This window comes from Telmatherina bonti (assembly GCF_933228915.1).
Source record: "Telmatherina bonti genome assembly, chromosome: 12".
NCBI lineage: Eukaryota > Metazoa > Chordata > Actinopteri > Atheriniformes > Telmatherinidae > Telmatherina > Telmatherina bonti.
In genome coordinates, this window is record NC_136610.1 from 13,431,346 (window position 1) to 13,453,641 (window position 22,296).

Here is a 22,296-nt window from a genome sequence, read left to right on the forward strand (position 1 = left end):
TGAAACACCTGAATACAGCTTGTGTGGAGGCCACTTTTAGGGGAAGCTGAGTGCAGATTTCCAAATAATTGCAAAATTACACCAAATTGTGCAGCACTTACAAACAAGTACCCGTTATTAGACCCAGCATTACTTTTGTTTACACCGATTTAATGATGTTGCAGCAGCTAGCACAGAAGAGAGATGGAGCTGAAGCTCAACAACAGTAATGAGTTTTTCTTAACTGAAAAAGTCCCAATAAAGGAATAACTTGAGCATAAAGCAAAGAGGGAGAATCCTGGACATAAATGTGGAAACGATTTTATGATTCATATGCAGAACAACTCCAGTTTAACCCATCTAAGCTGCAATAGTTTATCTCTTTTTGTCATGTAGCAGTGTTTGGGGGGTGCAGTGGTTGCAGCAGGACTCTACAACGGTGTTTACCGAACACCAAACATCACAACATAACATAGTTTTTAACAAACAGACAGCTTAAGCTCTCATGTTATGGAAGACAACCGCAACAAACCAAAGTCTTCTCTCTTTCTTGCACGTTGTTTAAGAATGGTGCAAGTCAAATATGCTAGGACAAAGGAAGACTTTAACTTGCTAAGATGGATGTCAGTGGTTCAAAGTAGGTCATGGTAGACAGCAGGCTCAGAGACACGTCTGCCCGGTCCACCTTCAAGATTTCCTGCCAGATAGCGCCTGAGAGGAGAACCATTTTCCCTGACTGTCTCAGCCGAGGCCTCAAAAATGTGAGAAAATGCTGCTGGGTAATTTGGCCTCGACTATGATTATGGGTTTTTTGATATTTTGATATTCTACCCCAAATCCCTCTCTCAGCCTCAACATTGTACTGAAATGTCCTGTCAAAATATTTTGGAATTGTTGTCGGGGCTCTATATATGGAAAGTCATAAAAAAAGGGATTGAATCCTAATTAGCATGTTCACTTGTTGGGCAACTTTGTCCATGTGGCACAGATCTTTAAACAGCATATGAGGCAAGAAAACCCTGACAGAAATATCTTAAAATGTTACTGTTTGGTCTGAATTTTCATAGATGTGTAAGCTTTTACCTTTTCTTTTGCTTATAATAATCCTCTGCAAAGAAAAAAGTAACACAAAAACTATTTTCAAGTCTTCTGGTTATTTAAAAAATGAGGAAATGAATATACAACTCAAGCCTGTTGTTCACAAGCTGATATGTTTCCATGCAACAGAGTCCCAATTCTCACCAAAGTCTGTGCTTGGTCAAAAATACACAGCGTTATGCATGGTCACATGGTCAGTCCAGGAATGACACAGAACCACCCCCAGACCATGACAGCTGTGCCAGAGCAGCGCAGGGAAACATATACTTAACTGGGATACCATGTGATTTGGCTGCAATGGGGATATGCACATACTCCTTTAACTGCACATTAACTGGTCTCTACGCAATAACAAGTTAACCTTTTATCTGGCTATAACAAGCCCTACCGCCATATCCAAATAAACAAAGGATGCTATTCAATCGAACCCGCTGAAAAACGACCATGCAATAGGTAAAAAAAAAAAAAACACCCACTAGTTTCCAAGCTAAAAACTCTTTACTGTTTATGTTATTGTGCCACAGAAAAAGAGCTGCGTGCACACTCTCAAATCAAAATGCTGTTTGATGACATTGCTGTTAGTTTTTGAAAATACTTTTTTTCGGCTCCGTTATGCACACTGATTGCAGCAAATGACTCGTTGTACAAACTCAGTAGAGTCTGCACACCAGAAAATAATATTGTACAGCACTCAGTCCCCCAGAGGAAACAAAATAGCTTTACTGTGTCCAAAAAGATACAAAGTCAGATTTGAACAAATAAACCAAAAACGTCATTTCCTAGACAGCATTGCAAGCTCATACAGTACTCCCACATGCCTACACTTTGATTGTACCTGAGTCAGTGGCTGTGATCAGCAGGATGTATTTCCCCTGGGCCTCCCGGTCCAGAGTCTGGGTGATGCTCAGCTGACCACTGGACGACAGTGTGAATGTGCCTTCGTCATTTCCACCACTTAGCATGTAGCTTAGCTGGCCGTTGGCACCCTGGTCATCATCTCTGGCAACAACCTAGAAAACAACGGTCGAAAATATGCCTCAGACCTTGAAAGCTGCAAGTTTAAATGAAATAGGTAAATTACAAGGAGATTACAAGGAGATGCTGACTAAGCACAGCTACCTATTACAGTCTTATATATATATATATATATATATATATATATATATATATATATATATATATATATATATATATATATATATATATATACACATTAGGGCTGTGACGATATGCTGTGACGAGTTTTTTGGGTGCCGATTCGATTTAAATTGCGATTCTCAAAATTCTTCAATATTGATGATTTTTGGAGATTAAAAACAATTTTTTTTTTTTTTTATAAAACTTCTTTTTGCTGGTCATTTTTCTTGATTTCAATTAGGAAAAAACACAGGAGCCGGACCATCATTCTGCTGCTATAATGCCCCAGAAGACAAGTAAAAAGTTCAATAAAAACAATTAAAATGACAAGAAATTTATAGTGGATTAGATTTATTTATTTTTAAAAAATCGATTTGAAAATTGTGAAGAAAAAAATCTCAATTTCCGATTTTTCGATTTAATTTTCCCACCCCTAACATATATATATATATATATATATATATATATATATATATATGTTGGAAAGTTGACAGGTAATCTCAATTTTCCTTTTTGTCCTTTTCTCCTATCAGATCCAAGGATCTTTCTCAGCTCAAACAGCCTACCCAGCATTACCGCTGTATGAGTCTCTTTCCAGTCAAGCAGCTGTGGGTTAATTACCATCGTGGTGCTCAGTGGCACCATGAAAGTAATTGTTTAGGGAAGGAACATCATTAGTTATTCATTTTGTCTAATCAGGCTTTCCCAGAGAATCCACAAAAAAGAAAACCATAGTCTCTATGGGTCCTTTGCTTGAAACTGCTCTCAGGGATTCACACAATCATATTTAAATGGTTTTCTTAGTATAAAGTGATTCCAGTCTGATTTGAGCCCAAAGAGATTGGTTTTCCAAGCCCATCCTGCCATACATGCTAGAGCCAGACACAGCCAGGTTAGCACACAGATGTGTAGTCACCATATCTGGACCCCTTCCCACCACAAAACTGAATTCTCATTTCCTCTTAAGGTACACAAGTGAAAGAAAGTGGAACTGCTCTGCTACTGGAAATAAGCTTTTCCTCTCCATTTTTTATATATGGCTCATTTAGTCATCAGGGTGGTTAGAAAGTTAATTGCCTTGTCATGGAATTTAGCCTGGTTTCATATTTCTGTGAAACACTATAAAACCCTAATTGAGCAAAGCTAATTGCAGTCATTTATCATTTCTTTATCATTTCAGTCAGGTATTTTTCATGTTATTTAGCCAAAAAGACCACCGTGCTCACAGGTTTACTGCACTTACACCACTTACATACTTGCCCTTATTAAGTTAGTATTACTACAAATTTAGTTAAGGCATTAGCTTGTTTAAGGTCTTTGAACTGTCATTCAAGGAACTAATTTCTTTTCACTCAGGAGGTCCGGTCTGCTAATGTTAAATTTCAGCATATGTTTTGATAAAAGAAAAAAAAAAAAACACAAACACTGACCTGGAGAATGTTTTTGGGCAGGTTTTCGAGATTCTCCTGGACATTAATGGTGTAAGGAGAGAGCTCGAACACAGGTGAGCAGTCGTTCACATCCAATAAAACAATGTTGACAGTTGCATGGTCCACTCTGGGGTTGCTGCCACGATCTGCCGCTTGCACAACCAGCGAATAAGCTGAACGTGTCTCACGGTCCAGCTGCTTGGCCACTGAAATTACCCCTGTGACTGAATCAATCCGGAAATCTGAGTTTGTGTTTCCCCCACTCATGGAGAAACGAATTTGACCATTGGTGCCATCATCGGCATCACTAGCAAACACCTGGATGACATCAGTGCCTGTTAAGATGTTCTCTTCGATCTCAACATCGTAGATGTTCTGTGAGAAGCTTGGCGTGTTGTCGTTGACATCCAAAACCATCATAGTCACTTCCATGGTTGAGGACAGAGGGGGTTCTCCTTTATCAGTAGCTACAGCTGTCAAGGTGTAGTTGGAGAGTTCCTCCCTGTCAAGCTCCCCAACCAACCTGACATCTCCATCTATTGTGCCAATCCTAAACTTGTTACCAAAGGGCCCTCTGAGGGAGTACTCAATGTAGCTGTTTGGCCCACTGTCAGCATCTGAGGCTTGGACTGTGAACACAACGGTGTCCACTGGTGTGTTTTCCTGGATGTAAGTCATCTTCTGGGAGGTGAAGGTCGGCGAGCAGTCGTTTACATCCAGGAGAATGATTGACACTTGAGCAGTGCTGGTGAAGCGGGGCATGGGAGGCGGGGCCAGGTCGTTGACTGTGATTACGAGGTTGTAGAACGACTGGGTTTCCCGGTCCAAGACCTTCTTAGTTTGGAGGACCCCTTCTTTGGTGATGACAAAGTGACCTTGAGGATCACCTGACGCAATTTTGTATAGAAGCTGAGCGTTTGGTCCTGGAAAAAAGAAACATCAGGAGAAAAATTAGTGAAATATTTAATGTATTTAATTCATTGAAACAAAACTTAAAAATCGGCCAGTTTTAAAATAGCCATGGGAAAGAAATTATTAATGTTGTCAATGCTGCAAACCAAAAGATACAGAATAACAATGGCAGACAGAAAGACAGACAGAAAGAATTCAATTTAATCTGTCCAAAGTGACCTTGAGTAAGTTCGAGAAACAAAAATGAAACAGATAACAAGAAAAAAGGAGGGTATCAAAGAGGCCAAATGCTTATATTTATGCTATTGTCCATGATGTAATTATTGATAATTGTTGCATGTATTTGAATTAGGTACTTATATACCTTATCAACATCCATTTCCTTGCATTGTGAATGTGCAACAGCAGCCTTCTCTTCTTGTCCTCTGACAGGACAATCCATTCACAAAGCATGATTGCTATCAAAAGCAAAACACGGCAAAACCACTTCCTATACTGATAGTACGGTTGTTTAGTTTTGGAAAATCCCTCTCCGTCACAACATTTATTTGAATGACATAACTTCACAGTGTCTGAGTGCATGGATGCAGTAAACTATCTGGCCTAATCCGCAGAACTCTCTCGAACCGGGGGCTAAAATGAGCTTAAATTGAGCGTCTGTAATTCAACTCAACAGGGTATTCATGTGGAAAGCATCCGCACCTTCCCACACTCCACTGTGTATTTACAGTAAACAAGTAATCCCTTATCAAAAGCTTGAGTGCTGCTTCCATGTGAGTTTAGGCTACTCCTTGGAGAGACAAAGTCTTGGGGTCGGGGGTCAGAGCTTAGGAAGTGCTAACAATGGCAGTGTATTATTGTGACAGCAGAAAACAGCCACTTTGCGTCTGAGAGGACGACGCGGTCAGATTATGTGGACAGCGGAGAAAGAAGCCAGACTCTGGGTTGAGAATGAGGCAGCGTATTTCCCAGGAATGTAGGTCACGATAACCACATTAGGCTTGGGTGAAGCAGTAATTACAGCAGGGGAGAGTAGCGGCGACTGTTCAAATACCACAAGGCACCTCACAATCACGGAACCCACCACCTGAAACGCAGAAATAACTCCAGCCATTTAATCACACGGTGAAGATGTATTCCATCGAGTCTTTCAGACGTGAACCAAAATGAAAAAAAAATGAAAATGTGGGTTTGAGAGCTTCTGTGTAACCGGCTGTCATAACAAAATGACAGGCCAACATTTAATTAATCTCCTGTGGCTACCTGACTTGATTTATAACCCCTCCCCCAACACACACTTACCCCAAAAACAAGTACCTTAAAGCTCTCTACATTCTTTTAATACGATGACATTTCTGGAGAACTTCTAGATTTGAACTTAAAGTTGTGAGATTTTTCAAAAACAATAAGAAGTACTGATCTCATACCATTAATTTTCTACAGATTCCAAATATAGTTGGATAATAAAGCAACGGCACCACGACAAAGTCTCGCAGATTATTGAATTTCTGTTTCCAAAGTTTCGCTCTCTCCAACCATTATTAGTTATGCAGGCTTAGAGCATCTACATGTCTACATGTGCAAACACTTTTAATTATCCAGTAAGAGGGCTAGATTTCTGTTCCAGATAAATACAAATTACCCATTTGACTTTGGATGTGTGTAGATGGCTTTGTCATTTATTTATTTTAACTAATCTTGATGTTTTCCCTTATTATGAAGTCCTATTAAAGGTCCACTACATGTCAGACCTCAAAACGTTGTGCTTCAGACTATCCCTGAAGTTGTTGTTGTCCCACAGCTCAAAACTACATCTCACAACTTGTTTTCCCGCCTGTAGCGTCACACAGCAGCTGCACTAGTAACTGGATATCAACCCATTAGCTGTTTTGCTATGTCAACATCACTGTTGACGTCACAAGTCAACAACATTGCTGACTTAGCAAAGTAATCCAAGAGGCCATTATTGGTGGAAGCAAAAAAAGAGAGAAACTGACAGAGCAAGAGATAAAGAGTCAACATCAGACTGGCTTTTGAGAGCTGAAGAGAGCGCAGAGAAGAGGCAGGGTGCAAGGCAGATGCTGATTTAATCTTCATTAGGGATCGCCAAAGTGTGTTTCATCAATACAGACACAACTATCAGTGAGCTCGTGTGTAAGGACTATTTTACGCACCAGCAAAATAAAAAAAAACACCAAAGAAAGTAGTTTTAAACTTTGCACTGAGTCAAAGAAGAGCCATAATTGTTGTACTTTTCTAATTTTTCAAAGTTCTTTCAACATTCGGCATTATTGATTATAAAACATGAGACCTACTAAATGATTCCAAAAAATAAATATATAACAATGAACACTATAGCTTTAATGAGTAGACATATTGCTGGTGATGTAGCACTGTTCTGAGGGTATCCTTTGTATTTGTATTTGTTAGAGTTTGATAGCCAGTTAAGTTCATTAAAGATGTCTCAACTATGTTGCCCCATAAGCTGAAAAAAAAATTTGCATAAAACTGATTTTTAATCACCTTGTCTTTCCAAACCAACGTGGCTCCAAAATTTTCCCTCTCACACACACACACACACACGCACACACACATACACACATACCGTCATCAGCATCAGTAGCTCCAACGGTGACAATGCTGGATCCAACCGGCAGACTCTCAGACACGGACGTGCTGTACACGGTGGTGTTAAAGACGGGCGGGTTGTCATTCACATCCAGTACGTTGAAATACACTCTGACAGTGCTGGCCTGTCCGCCGCCATCCTGAGCCTTTGCCGTCAGGATGTAGTACTGCTGAGTCTCATAGTCCAGTGGACGCGTCACATTGAAAACTCCTGTCACGGGGTTTAAGAGGAACGTTTCGTGTTCGTCGTCTTCTTCCAGTGAGTAGGTGACCTCTCCGTTCACTCCCGAGTCAGAGTCACCGGCCAGGATCGCCGCCACGATGGAGCCTGATGGGTTGTGACACAGAGGCGAGAAGTTTACTCCTTCACTCCGATACAGAAGAAAATGACAGCAGGGAGGTTATTAGTGTAGTTTATTAATACCAGTGACTCATTGATTGCTCGGCCAGATGCTAAAATAACATTTGTTTTTTTTCTGTACTTGGACTGCTCTGTGTTGGAACCAACCCATCACTGGTGTTTCAACTGATGAATTATGGATGAAGTTTTAACACTGCAACTGAGAAAACAGCTCATTATTAAGTGTTTTATTAGCACTTTACATGATTATATCTTGATTGCATCCTCACTGGACATTCTTTTTTAATTACCAAACCTATAATCTTGTGACTGAAGCAGCGAGAGCGATGAGTTAGCAGTGCCAGACACTTGTCAGTGTTGTTGTAAATCTTGCCGGTTGCTGATATCTTTCCACATAAACCTAAATTCAGTTGTCGTCCTTTTGACCTACTTAACATTTGATTTTCCCTTTGAGAAAAATCCAGAGAATTCAAGAGAGCTACGACACTTATATAAAAATGTTAAGAAAAAAAAAAGAAAAAGCAAGAAGAAATCTGCCCCTAGACTGGTCTGAGTTTGGTCTAACAGCTTTAGCAGGAGACAAAACACCAACTGTTCAACGCATTTTAGTGTGTTTAGTTTGTAACTGTATGCTCCATTAGGTGACCTCACCTGGTGACATGTCTTCTGGGATGTCAAACGAATACGTTGCACGGGAGAACTTGGGCGTGTGGTCGTTGACGTCTTTGACAGTGATGTTTAGCCTCATGTCAGATGACTGCTTTCCATCGTCTGCACGCACCAGAAGGGAATATTTTGATCTGCGCTCCCTGTCCAGCTTCTTGGTGGCAATCAGATCACCAGATTCAGGGTCGATGCGAAAGCTGTCGTCTGCACCGCTTATGATGGTGTACGTCACAAGGGCATTAGGACCCTGAGGAAGAAAGTAGAGATGAAGTCACATTTACCTGTTTATTTTCATGTTCAACTCTCTCAGGCCAACTGCAATCCTCCATTTTGCCCTAAAAGTCTATTTTCAGAGGTAAAGTACCAATTTGCTTTCATGAATTCATGGAAGGAGAGCAGTGGCACTGAAAAGACTGAGAAGGAAGCCTGCAAATAAGCTGTACTTAGTGGATCTTTGGTTCAGAGTAACATTCTCAGGACAGAGAGGAAAAGCATAATGATTAGTGACATCAAAGATACTATCTGGGAGCAAATCAGATTGTTTTATTCCATGTTAGCGTGTCTTGTCTCCAGATCAAACTATGTGCTGGTTTAGGATGAATGAAGCCTTTCACTGTGTCTTTTGCACGGGGAAAGAGAAAGCTTGTGATTTCTAAGACTGTGAAAGAGATTAGAATATAAAGTAGCCAAAAGAAATCTAAGGGTTAATGGGACTATATCAGATTGATTATCACAAACATGAAAAAAGATTTTTAATTTGCTAACATACGGCAGCTGAGATCTATTATTTATGTATAGATTAAACAATGAGGAGCCGTGCATGCAATCCAAGATCCAAGTTGTTTAATCTGCCTATACCATGGCCCCACACATAAACCTTTTATAACTATTTATTTCTTTTTTGCAACACCTGCGCTATGATAAAGTATAGGAGATATTTTAATTTGGCCTTGATGTAGTTTTTATGCTAAACAACCGCTGTCAAGTAAAATCAGTTGTTTAATGCGTTGCTATGGTGATGCCCTGTAACAGAGGGATATTACAGTGATTTAAGTTGCCAAACTGCGTGTGCGTATATACAAGAATAATGCACGGCAAGTGTCATTAGAATTAATTATATACATTTAGGTGGAATCATGCAGTGGTATTCCTATTGTTCAAAACAACCTGTATAGTAATATAAAGTCCTTGTTTATTTTACAGAAAATAGCTGTAAGAATTAATTACAAAGCTGATCCAGAATAACACACTGTTTATTAAGTTAAAACTTAGGAAACTCAAAAATGTAGTTGAGTTAAAGACATTATTAGTTATGTATAAAGCCAAAAATAAAGTATTACCAGAAGGTTTACAGAAGGTGTTTTTAGTGGAAAAGATCAAGAAAAAAGGAGAAAATGTCACTTTAAGCACCAATTTACAAGGACAACATTAAAACAGATGAGCCTTTTTAATATGTGAAGCCAAAATATGGAGTTTGCTGCAGAAAGAGTTGAAGGCGAAAATACATTTCAATTTTAAAAAATAATTTTAAATATTGAATATCAAACAAATGATGGATAATATATTGATCATAAACAAGTGTGATAGATTATTTGTTTATCTTTTTACTTTTTTATTTTCAAGTATTAGTGTCGATTGTGAAATAATCAGCTGACAGACTATTTACGTGTGTTTTTGATCAAGAAAGGGGCAGGCATTATAAGCTTTTCTTCTTCCTGCTCCTTTTCTATCATGAGGGTGGACAAAGATAGATGTGCTTTTGAACTGTTTTGTTTCGCTGTGATGTGAGGTTGTTCACAGCCAAAATAAATGAAATGAAATGGGAAAAAATTATAACAGTGGTGTGTATTTAAAAAAAAAAAAAAAGTGATAATGACTTGTCCTTTATTAAGTGTAACATTGGTCTAATAATGTCAAAATGTGAACAGTATAACAAAGAAGCGCTTTCAGATACTAGAACATTCCGTGGATGATTCATGGTTCAGATACTTTGTTTGGGTTTTTGTGGTTAATCTTCTTGTTGGGAAACCGCGTTTTCTAATAAATACTTAAAATCTAAATTGTAACTTATCAGTGTTTAAGATATTCACTCAATGATAGATCTTGTAGAAAAACAAAACCTCAATAAGACTAAGAATACAGAATTTTTTACAGATGAAATGACAAAAAAAAAAAAACAAACCCCACAAGGCTGAATGGGGATATTCCATTGAGAACTGCTTTCCATCTTTGAACTTTTGGCAGCTATAGTGTTTTCCTTTATAAATCAAACTAATAGATCCCCTGTTACCTTGGACAAGTACTCGGGCCATGACACATGTCATGCTTATAGCAGGAGGCTTTGGAATAAGAGAGGAGGACTGAATGTGATATGACAAGCGAAAGAGGTCGACGACAGAGCTTGACGTTTCGTTTGTGCTGAGGACAATGAGAGATCAGACAACTGTCTCTCTGCGCGTCTTCTGCCGAAACACCTAAAGCAACTTCAAAAAGCTGCTGCTATTCATTGAGATAAAGCGAAGGCTTCAGTTACAGTTAAACTAAAAGAGAATCTTTCAGCTTTGCCTGAAGTCTGTGTGACGTTTTTTGATCCGACCTGGACAATGGAGGGCTTACACAGAAAGGTGTTGCATTAAGTTGGTTTGGATTGATATACTTACATACATGATATACATTACATAATATGCATTTTAAAAACTCTGTCTATGCAATGACAGAGGAGAGTAAATAGAAAGAGGTGGCAGGAAGTTCTGCTGCATGTGGTTCTTCCACGTTCTAGTGAAGATCCCTGACAGTGTAAAATGCAGGAATTGTAAAATGGGTAATATGTGTTGAGCTTTTCCTTTCTTACTGTGATGCAGTGCAATCATCTGAATAATGTAGGGTTTTTGGCACATTTTTTAGGTACACTAACACATTTATCTGTGTTGCTCATTCCACAGAAGCACAATCCAAACAATTTATACCTCATGGTAAAAGTGAATAATCAGGCTTTCCAGTTGTTAATTATCCAACATAAATTGGCATTATTAAAGGGGAGAATTAATCCCCCTTTAAGTAATTAAGTTTCTTACTTTTTGTGCAATGTTTATAAGTGCAGAACATAAAAACATCCTCTATGAAGGCCTACGCTCTGCTTCCCATTTTTTTAAGTGGCTATTTTATGTACATTTCAGTCGAATTTATTCTATTATGCAAGCCCAGAAGGTAAATATATATTCAAGCACTTTTAACAAACCCCTTCTTTCATTTCGTATTGATCCTCTCAGATCCGCCTCTTCCAGAAACAAGTGAACACAGAAAGCTCTACCCTATGTCCTGCCTCCGGGCATCTGATTGGTCAGCTGCTAGGAGCAGTTATACTGAGCAGTGAAGGTGGGTGTGGTTTCTTCTCGTGAATGTGCACAACCTAGAGAAGATGTCCAATCACTAAGTCCCTCCCCCGAGACTAAAATTTTGAAGTAGAAAAAACCCTCTAGAGTCAATTGTTTCTTTTGCCATGGAAATCAAACATAAAGAGTGCTGGAAAACACGAGCATGCATTTAGGTGATGAAAAAAAAAAAAACTAGCATAATAGGACCCTTTTAACAATGAGATCCAGGTAAGCAATAAAAGGACAGTTTCTCCTTTGAAGCCATATTCTTACCATTTAATAAAATTGGTCACTTGTATAATCTTGTTGTTTAACATTGTTATAAAAAATGTTTTAGAAATTTTGATCTTTCAAATTCCAAATACCCAGATAATTGTGATTTAAGTGAGCTGAGTTCACCTAATGTATAAGCAACCCAAACGTTATAGATCACAGGCAGAGTGTGTATTTGTACAACCGCCAAATAGTTAAAATATTTTAATGGTACAACTGCTGACTGTATTTCAAGAATGTTTTTGATCAGATTCTGAACTTATTTTGATGAACAAGAAACAGAGATCACAATATCACCTTCTGTGAAAGTAATATTGCTGGCAAGCTGCTTGCAAGAAAGTGAGCAGTGAAATAATAAAAACTTATATAGATTTAGAAGAGGCATTTTAACATTTTACATGTGTAACATGGGTAATGTTAAAATTATTTAGTAATCATTTTTACAACCGTCTTAGCCATTATCTTTTCCATCATCTTAATAACAACCAGTCTGAAAATGTAGTTATTTGCCAAAAGCTTTAGACAGTCAATATCATCAAGTAAAGTTCATTAATTCCTCTAATGCTATTTTGGTAGCTTGTTTTATATACGTATTTATTTATTTATCTATCTTTTTTTTCACAACAGATAAAACTTCCATCTTCTTGACCTTGCCTTTCATTACATTAACAGAGGCTGTATCTGAGATTCAGGCCTGGTGGAAGAAAAAAGAGGGAGGTCTAAGTGAGGTTCTGCTCATCTAAGGACCCTGCTGTCATCAATCACTGGCTCCAGATCTGGTGATGCCATTAGCCACCTGCACCTCAGTCTGGAACCCAACACCCATGGTTTGCCAATTAATTTTCTGATAGGGTTCAAAGGCAGAGCCAGGGAGGTGGGAAAGGCAGAGCAGGCGGTCCATCTAGGCCACAGTCCAACTCACACACATACCAATGCAAATTATGAACACTGGCAAGTCTTTACACACCTATAAAATAGCTCTACTCTCATTTAAATGCATTTCATTTGTTTGACTGGCCCCATCTCTTTCACTTTACGAGAACAACACGAGTGCTAAAGATCTTACACGCACACAAGCGCACAACAGTACAACTGCACTGCTCGGCCTCTTGACCTTGACTCGAGAGTTCGAGTACTTTACAGCTCTCCAAAGGCATGGGAGGTTGTTAGGGAGGGGGTGGTGAGCCTGCTGACCAGTTATGGAGCAGTGTTTCAGAGCAAGGCGTACCAAACTGGAGCAGAAGGAAACTCATTTAGCAGATGAGTGGTTTTTGGGAGCACACAGCTCCTATGAGAGGAAAGAGGTGCGAAGCAGAGAGCACCGTCGGGGATGGTGAGCTTCCTGTATGTAACAGCACTGAGCAAGCAGGCCAATCATAACACAGACTTCTGGAAAACAGGCAATGACAGTTCAAAGATAAAGCCTTTGAAAGTTACAGATGGCTCAACCTGTTGCTGTGCGTGTGTGTAAATCTGTCTCGCAAGTACAGAAAACTTTTTGCAGTGAGTTTTCAGGTTTTTGCAACACATCACTGCTCATTTTCAGGCTGCTTTGACTTTCAGGAACCTCTGCTAAAATGGTCATTATTGCATTTTTCTTTATTTAGTTTTTTGCTTTTCTTTCTTTTCCCCACCAGCGACATATTTTCCACATCAGGTCAGAATACTAATAAAACATTCCAGTGGCAAACAAAAGTTAGAAAATTCTTTCAGATGAGGTGAGAAGTATATTCCGGGAAGCTTAACTTGCATTAGACACATATATGCGCAGCTATGCACTTTTTATTGCTTTTACCCAAACTGCAATTCTTTTGTTTTTTTTACATAAGGAAATGGATGTAGAGTAAAACGGATGTGTAGAACCAGCATTTTAATACCCTTCCACATGAATCTCACATGTAGCGCTGTTAAATTAGATGGGATCATTATGATGTCTGAATTTGGCCCGTCAGCTGGCCAACAGCTTGCACTCTTGGCTACTCTGCAGTTGCTCACACATGTGGTTTTCTCAAAAAGGCTTCCAATGCGTTCCGTACATTGATTGTCAACTTAAGTTTCCTGCGTAAGGATGTGGGCAAAGACTTGGCTGGCTGGATATCTGGCTCCAAATGAGAGCTGGAACGAAGCATAGGCTTCTATTTAGCAATCTATTCATGGCAGTGCTCAAGCTTGGAGTAAACATTGGATTTCTAACTTCTAAACAGCCTCTTTGACTTTCTAAGTAATTTTTCCCTCATATAATCCCTGTTTGGAAGCAAAATGTGACTTTTCTTAAACTAAAGTTAATAAAGTTGAGTCTTACATGTATTGATGTTCCTGTATGAGCAAATGTTTCATTTTCTACAAATCTTGTCTGAGAGGTTTCAGCTTATGGATCACAGCTCAGGATTACCCAATTCATAACTTCAGATATGAGGAAAAAGTGAATAACTGCAAACTTTTATGTCATACCACATGCTAAACCTTTCAAGATTAAAACTGGGAATTCTTTGGCTCTGAAAAGAGGAACACAATCAAATAATGTCCTGAAATCCCCCTACTGAAAAGACTGACCTGCCTCCAGGTCTGAGATTTACAGTCAATATAGTATTCGATAAAAGAGAAATGGCCAGAAGTGGGTCTTTGTTCAACTTTTCTCACATTCAGAGTGAAGAGAAGGGAGTGAGGCAACAGCTGCGCAATAAAAAACGTGTGGCCTCATAAGTTAACATTAAATCTGAATCAATACACTTTCTTTCTAATCTCTTGCCTCTCTCCAGTCGGACTTTTTCCATTCATTTCAACTGTGTCCTTTGGCTTAGGTGAGGGACCACAGACCTTTGAGATGCAGGCAGGGCCTGCCTTTTGCTCACTGCAGGATTTATGTCCATATCCTGCCTTAAGCAGCCGAAGACGAAGACTTTAACTAATTGGGAGTGATGCTGCTGATGTAATGTGAACTGCAGGGACCATCGAGAGATTATGAGAATAACTGGCCAAAATAAAAGAATCGCTAGCCGCTGTGTGGCATCTGTGGACTCAAAAACATCTCAGATAATATCAGCGCATAAACTACAAAAGAAGAATTCTGTGCATGTGTGCTTTGGGGAGAAATTGCATGAAGAGAGTCTGCAGTAAAGGGAGGATGTGGATATTTGTACTGCTGTGTCAAAGTTAAATGTTGGACTCGTCTGTTCACTCTGCTCTTTAAACTAATATTTATTATGTTTAATCTTCTCTCTTCTGATCATTCCATTGTGATTATTCCATTGTTTGCTTGATGTGTCGCTCATAATTTTATAGAGCCTAAGTATATGGTGATCGAACTAGAATCAAAAGGTGCACCTTTTAGTCGGTGTCACCAACTCCGGCTACTCCGAGGGCTACTGTCCTGCAGGTTTTTTTTGTTTCCCTCGTACAACATGCTTGATTTAAATGTAAAGGTTATCCAACAACTTGTTGAAAAGCTTGTTGAACTTGTGAAAACACAGCAACTTGCAGGATGGTAGCCGCAGAGGACAGGAGTTGGTGACCCCTGCCTTATAGCATAAAGAATGTGACACCGGTTCTTCATAATTTCTCAACCGATCGAGCTTTTCTGCCTTGAGTATTTGTAATTTTATATCTGAAGGTGATCAAATGTGAACATACTTAATCCAGACTTAAGTCCATTTAAAATGAAAGCGCAAACTGACCTAATAAAGACACAAACAACAAAAAAGATTGACCATTTTCAATTTGGCTTTCCATGATATCTATTCTGAATGAAGCCAAGTGGAAAACGGGCACAGAAAAAATGCAAAAACACTTTCAGACAGAACAGAAAGTCAGAACAGAAGCATTACCTCGTCTGCATCGGTGGCTGTTAGCTGCATTATCTTGAAGCCATCTCCAACATTCTCCTCTATGGTCACATCAAGAATATCATTAGGAAAAACAGGCGGGTTGTCGTTGATGTCCTGCAGTGTGATCTCCACCTGCAGAGAGAGAATAAACACCATAGTTTCCATTAAAGCGCTGCCAAAAGGCTCCTGTCTGCACATTGAGATCATTGCAAAGAAGGGAACATTTCTGTCTTCTTGGATTTCAGAAGATGAAAAAAATGCACCTGTCGGGGAAATGAATCACTGTCTGTCTCCCAAAAAGTTAGAAAGGAAAAACTGTGAGCTTATTAGACAACATACATTACTTTAAAGGTCAAAAAGGGATGAAAGGAGGAAGAAGTAGTGTCAAATCCAAAGCACAAAAACAATCCATATGCTCAGTCTTTCAGTTTATTAAAAATTATTATTTGACATGAGCTTTTTTTGTATTTTACTAAACAAGTCAAATATGTTAGATTGATAGAAAAGAGGGTATATATTTTAAAGAGCAACAAAATTACCTTTGTTACATGCAACTGGTGGGATAACCTGAGCAAAAAACTAATTTGCCTATTCTGCATGTCAGTATATGTTAGGAATCACTTTAAAAAAATCCCACATAATGTAATTGGAAAATATATAATAGGAAAAAAAAAGTTAACAGTAAAATTGAAAGAGAAGGACTAGCTTAAAGGGCTAGCTTGAAGGGCTAGCTTGAATGGATAGCTTGCTTGTGCTATGAAGTGTAACAATGAGCTTTTAGCATAACTCTCCAGGTTTAATATGGCTAAGATGCAATGAAACATTGTAAATATTCAGCTGTAATTCAATCAATTACAGAAGCCAGTTGAAAAAGACAAAAAAGTTGACAAAGGGACCAAAATGCCCCCCCCCAAAAAAAACAAAAAAAAAACACCTTAACTACAATGAAGTTCTACTCAAGCTTATTTTACTGCATACAGCTATTATGAAATGTTGCATTTGTGGCAGGGTCTAAACATTGGTAATGAGGAGTTTATTCAGTCTAATACATAACGTGAAAGCTCACTCACTTTTGTTTTAAGCTTTCCTTTAATTATATGTCTGAAGTTGCTCATTAAGTGGTCAATAAATGAGAGGGACATTGAAATCATTGTTTTCCTTTTGATATAATAGTTGAATGGTAAACTGTTATAATATATGGTGTCCATTGCAGGCTTAATATACCACATTGTGACTGGAAATCCTAGAAATTGTACCGTTTACAAAGTGACTTCAGGTGCTTTTCCACAGAGATGTGCAGCGAGTGTAACAGTAGAGCAAACTAACTGCAGCTCAGGGAGTTTCACTTTCAAGTCTTCAAAATTAAAATAAACATACATTACAGTAGACCACAGACCCCCCATGTAGATAAACTTTACCCCATGTAAAAAGTGACTTGTTCTGATAAGTTAAATGTAATGCAGATGCAGCAGCGGTATGAGCAAAACTTGTGATTAGATCAATTGTTTATGTAAATTAAGCAACTTAAAGTAAATCAATATGATGTGTAATTTATTCCCGATTTAACAAAGGAGCCCATGGAGCCCCAAAGACTCTTACCACACTTAGAAACCCTCCTGCCAACAGTTCAGCTTCCGGCTATACTATACATTGTTGTGATATTGTTTTGTCATGGTTTTGGACAAAACATTGGTATTAAAATAACTGCAGTCTTTAAGCCATTGGTATTCAATGACATTCTAGACAACAGGATGTGTAAACACCCTAGCATCTTATAGGAAGCATTTTGTTCTTTAAAAACAACACTGCCCCATTAACAGAGACATTTTTATTTTTAAATTATTTACAAAATTTCACACTATCTAAGACAGTCATGCTGAAACACCATACTACAAGCTGTTTCATGTTCCGACATCAGACAACAACAGACATATTTGGCATGCTGTCTAAATTAAATCAAAATTGCAGCAATAAGCAACAAACAACTTAAATCAAGAAAGCAAGTTTCCTGTTGTACTTAAAACCACCTTTAGCTGTGCAGTAAGAAAGCAGCTACACAAGGTGGGTTATCCAATTCTCCAAGGGAAAGTGGAAACCCTGGAGACAGTGAGAGTGAGACATTTATGGTTCACTTCAGAGTCTAGAGTAGCAATATTATATTTCCACTCGAACTCCACAACTCACAATTGCTATCCCCTCCGCCTCATCCACTAACCCAAATATGCATTTCAAAGCCAGTAAACACGGCCTTTGAATTATAACAGACATTTTGTTGCACATTCTCTGTTTATTACTTCTATAAATATGGAAAAGCCATGTTTAAATTCTCCAGTGATAGGATCTCCATTAATGTTGACAGTGATTATGGTAATTCATGTGTCAGGAGATCAGAAGATGCCTGCACCTCATAATCTCCTTTAACATGTACGGATGAAGAGTTGGTGAGATCAAGTAAGAGGTAAAAATGGAACAGCCAAAAATCTGCAATGGATGCAGCTTTCTGAAGCAAACAGTTTACCATTTGTTATTCATAGTGCAGACAATAGGCCTCAAGGCTGCATGACCACTGGGGTGGAGGGTCAGACTCAGCAGCCTATTCATGCACTGCTGTGACAGGAAAAGCAGTCTTCATGTGTCCCACAAATCTGCACTGCAACAGAAGCAGGAAACTCTGAACAACAACTGCCACAGACTCTTTTGGTAAAAAAAAAAAAAAAAAAAAAAAAAATGACCCAGAACCATAATGTTTTGAGGGTGAGATGGCTGAAATGGTGTCACACTCTGACTGAATAAAACATGATTTTCTACTGTTCCCTGTTTTGACACCATATGGAGAAGTCTGCGCGACGTCACACTTTAAACAAACCTCATCACGGGAAACGTATTCATCTGATCTGGCAGTGTCCTGACGAGGATGTTGTCCACTTATTAAAACCCACTCTGAGTTGGTGTCTGTCTGTCAGCATGAGTGGAGATAATTAAAGAACAAGAGTGATTATGTCGAAGGCAGCAGCGATGCAGAAGTCGCGTAAACAAGTCACAATGACAGTGGCTCTCCACTCAACTTGCGCCTGAGCTGAGGGACCGGGGCAAAGTCAACAAACAATGAATATTTATCTCCCGCCCTGTGTGTCCCCTTGATGTGTAAATAATGCAAGGCCCACTTCTGAAGAGTGAACTAATTAGGGTAGAAGTGCAGTTTTTAGAAATAATTACGCCTCACGCTTCCAGTTTGCATTACCCGAACTCCCACGAGACCGAAACATATCAAAGGGTTTTGGTAAAAATTCAATGGAGGAAGAGGAAGCGAGGTCAGGGGGGAGTTAGAGCAGAGTTGGGAGTGGAGGGGGGTAGGAAGAGTGGATTTTGTTCTCTCGACCTGTCTGCGGCTCAAAGCGGGCAGGCGGTGAACCCAGACGCCACGGCCCAGGCAGGTGAAACACATTAGTTTACAAGCTAAAAGATTGTGTTTCACGAACTACTGTTTCAAGTTGCAGGTGCTGCTAACTGGCTGCCAGGTTTTTATTATTTATAGGGAGGTATGAATGATTCACACGTCAAGTGGTTTCTGAGCTCTGTCGATTATGAGACCGTAAGTGATGGAAGGTATTTGTCCAAGAGGCTGAGACTCAGCCATGATAAATTCATCCTGGAGCAAAATTCCCAAAGCTTGTATGATATACCCAGAAATGACAGGTGGGATTATTTAGATATCTCGGCTCGTGTTATGCAATCTAGGCTTTTCTCTCATAAAATTGAAATTTAAAGGGCCATTTCACTCAAATTACAAAAAAGACATATTTTCCTACAAACCTCGAGAAGCATAGCGCCTTACAGATGTTTTTTATTTATACATACAGACATTTGGAGAGATTTTTGTGCTGAGACCTCCAAACTAAATGGGATGAATTAACTTTCAAATTTGTTAAGGTCAAAGTATGAGGAAATGTAAATTTTTAATAATTCAGTATTAGAAATGTCCAAGAATGCACTTTCAAATCTTTGAAATCATCATCAAGAAATAGACATGAAAGCACAGGCATAGAGTTTAAAGCAACACAATGTAGCGAAATGCGTCTTCTATTCCACCGCAATGTCGTTTCCACAGCTAGAAGAAACCACAGTTCTGGTTACAGCTGAAGGTAAAAGCATTACCTGCATCCCTGAAAGCATGAAACCCACTTTCCCAAAGTCAAGTTTTCAACTTTCCCACTAAAAGCACCTCATACTTGCAGTTCCGCCAAGTCCACTGCAGACAGATGGACAGCCAGACAGACAGATGCGGGAAAAGACATCTATTTTGTTAGCACAGCCCCATGAAAGCAGTGCACATATTGTATTGGTTATAAACTCAGTTGTTTTTAATAACCATTGGAAAGCCTGATAAACTGAGTAATGGCTGGCTTTGCAGATAGGTAACACAATGGATACTCCACTGAACACCAACAACCTCTGAGTGAAATCCACATCATTAGCACAAAAAATCTCTTCCAACTGGAGAAAACAATGTTCTCCCATTGCAGCTGATGCAAGATTTCGCCTGTAAATGTGAGATCATTCGATCGTAAAAGCAGAACAGGGTGCGCCTCCTGCAGGAACTAACCATCTCAAAATGATAAAACGTCTCATTAGCTGCTGTTGACGACTCGGGGTCAGGGGTTGGGGGAAGCACCGATTTCCAGCACTCATTATTCTTGGCCTCTGAGATTGAGTGATTCCACTTTGGATCATCCATTTTTTACCAATGTGCATGAGCCCAAGTTGGGCCTAATGTGTTCAAAACTGAGATCAAAGTACAATCTCAAATGCAACACTTCATTATAGAGCCAGAGCAAGAATTACATGATGTGAAAATAAATTACTGAAACTTGAAAACTTGAAAAAGCATTTATGACACAGCCATAAAGGATTCAAAAACCCATTCAATGGACTGATTTCAACGACACGTGATCAACGAACTTGCTAAACTAATTGAATCTGAGGTTTGTTTACAATGACACGATGGTTATCTAAGGTTACATTGGTTTAATGTAATGTGTAATGTGAGGACAGCTCTTGGAAGCTAAGAGAAGCTGTAGGCTGGCACAGCTTGGGTTAGTTAGAGTATTCCAACAGAAGCAGAAAAATACAAAGGCTCCATTTGCTATGTTTCCTAAAAGGAGAAGAAAAATCATCACAGAGCCTTTTCATATTCAGACAGAGAGGCTACATCCTTTCCAAATACTGTCTCCGAAACTTCTGAGGGTCTGCACCTGTGAAGGTCAGTGAGGACATCCAGACGAATTCCCACAATGCTTCACAAATGGATCAAACCTCCAGGAGCTTCTGAGGAACTCTGTACATTTTGGAAAGCCATACTTTTCCCAATCTTCTTGCTCTACTTAAGGTCTAGTGCACTGGATGAAGGAGTCTGTCATCTTTTTAAATCCAGAAATTAATAACCAACTGTCTAGAAAGAGCCAGGACCATATACCTCTTCCTTAATCTCAAAACCATATGGGATCCGAGATCTGAAATGTGGGACCTGAGTGAAGGAAGGCCACGTTCAACACAACTATTTTATGGAAGTCTACAGACAAAGACCATCATTATTTTTACTTTATTTTTATGTCTACCTCTCCCTTTGGTTGTTTAAAATGTTTAGACTGAATGTCATAGACTCTCGCCTCCAGATTTATGGGGGCTTAAGACTTCATGGGTTCTGAAGGTCAAGGATATTGGTAAAAGTGCCGTCTCCGCACCGTGTTTAAACAACAAAAGGAAACAAAACTAAATAATTAAGACAAGGTCAAACCAATCTCTTCTGCATGGCTTCTTCAACACGTGTACAATCGCAACTGGCTGGATCTGTCAAACAAATGCCTGCGGGGTAATTCATCTTCCAACCACAGTCATCAGGCTCGGCAAAGTGCATTCGTGCTCTGGAGACAGGAATTGGAGTGAGCTGGAGATGGGAAAGAGCCGGGGGGAAAAAAGCAGACAAAGCTGGACGTCAGCCAAACCTCAACATGCTGTGCAAGGGAGAAGTCAGGGTACGATCACACCCCCCTCAAGTCCCCCCAAAATCTCCTGCAAGACCTGTGTCAGGAAACAACAGGGTAAGTTATAGAAAAAGTCAGACAAAACAAAACAAAACAAAAGTCTGCAAACTATCAAGAAGTACCTTGGCTTCAAGCAGCCAACAAGGGGAGAGAGAGAGAGAGAAGAGAGGCTGTGTTGGACAAGTGGTTTTAATAAAGGGGATCACTCTCGTCTCTGTGGACCACTTCACCAACTGTTAAAAGATTGTTTGTCTACAGCAGGCCCCCCCTCAAGTCCCCTGCGTACCCTGCCAAACAAGGTTCCCTCCGAGCATTCCTGATCGGATATATAATCCAACAGAATGAATAACCTACCAGGTCATGTGGGCCAAGATATTGTTTCATAGAGACTCTGTGTCCGTCTTTGCAAACAGAGGAATGGAAACAAATCATGACACACTGCCATTTGTAATAATCCTGCATGTGGTCACAAAGAGTACGGACTGTGGTTCCTCTTCCCTGTGAACAGACATAACTCTTTCCTTATTACTCTTACCTGCAACACTCGGATGGAAAGTTTAATTAGACCTCGTG

General features: G+C 39.4%; 1 protein-coding gene across 1 annotated transcript in view; it reads right to left on the reverse strand.

The window, feature by feature from the left end:
* Positions 1-22,296, reverse strand: part of fat4 (FAT atypical cadherin 4) — a 121,709-nt gene that overhangs the window by 44,965 nt on the left and 54,448 nt on the right. The window contains exons 2-6 of the mRNA XM_079249921.1: positions 15,683-15,814; positions 8,197-8,458; positions 7,162-7,512; positions 3,645-4,567; positions 1,913-2,087 (exon numbers count right to left, since the gene is read on the reverse strand). Coding sequence (XP_079106047.1) covers positions 1,913-2,087; positions 3,645-4,567; positions 7,162-7,512; positions 8,197-8,458; positions 15,683-15,814 — 1,843 coding nt within the window. The remainder of the gene's footprint in view (positions 1-1,912; positions 2,088-3,644; positions 4,568-7,161; positions 7,513-8,196; positions 8,459-15,682; positions 15,815-22,296) is intronic.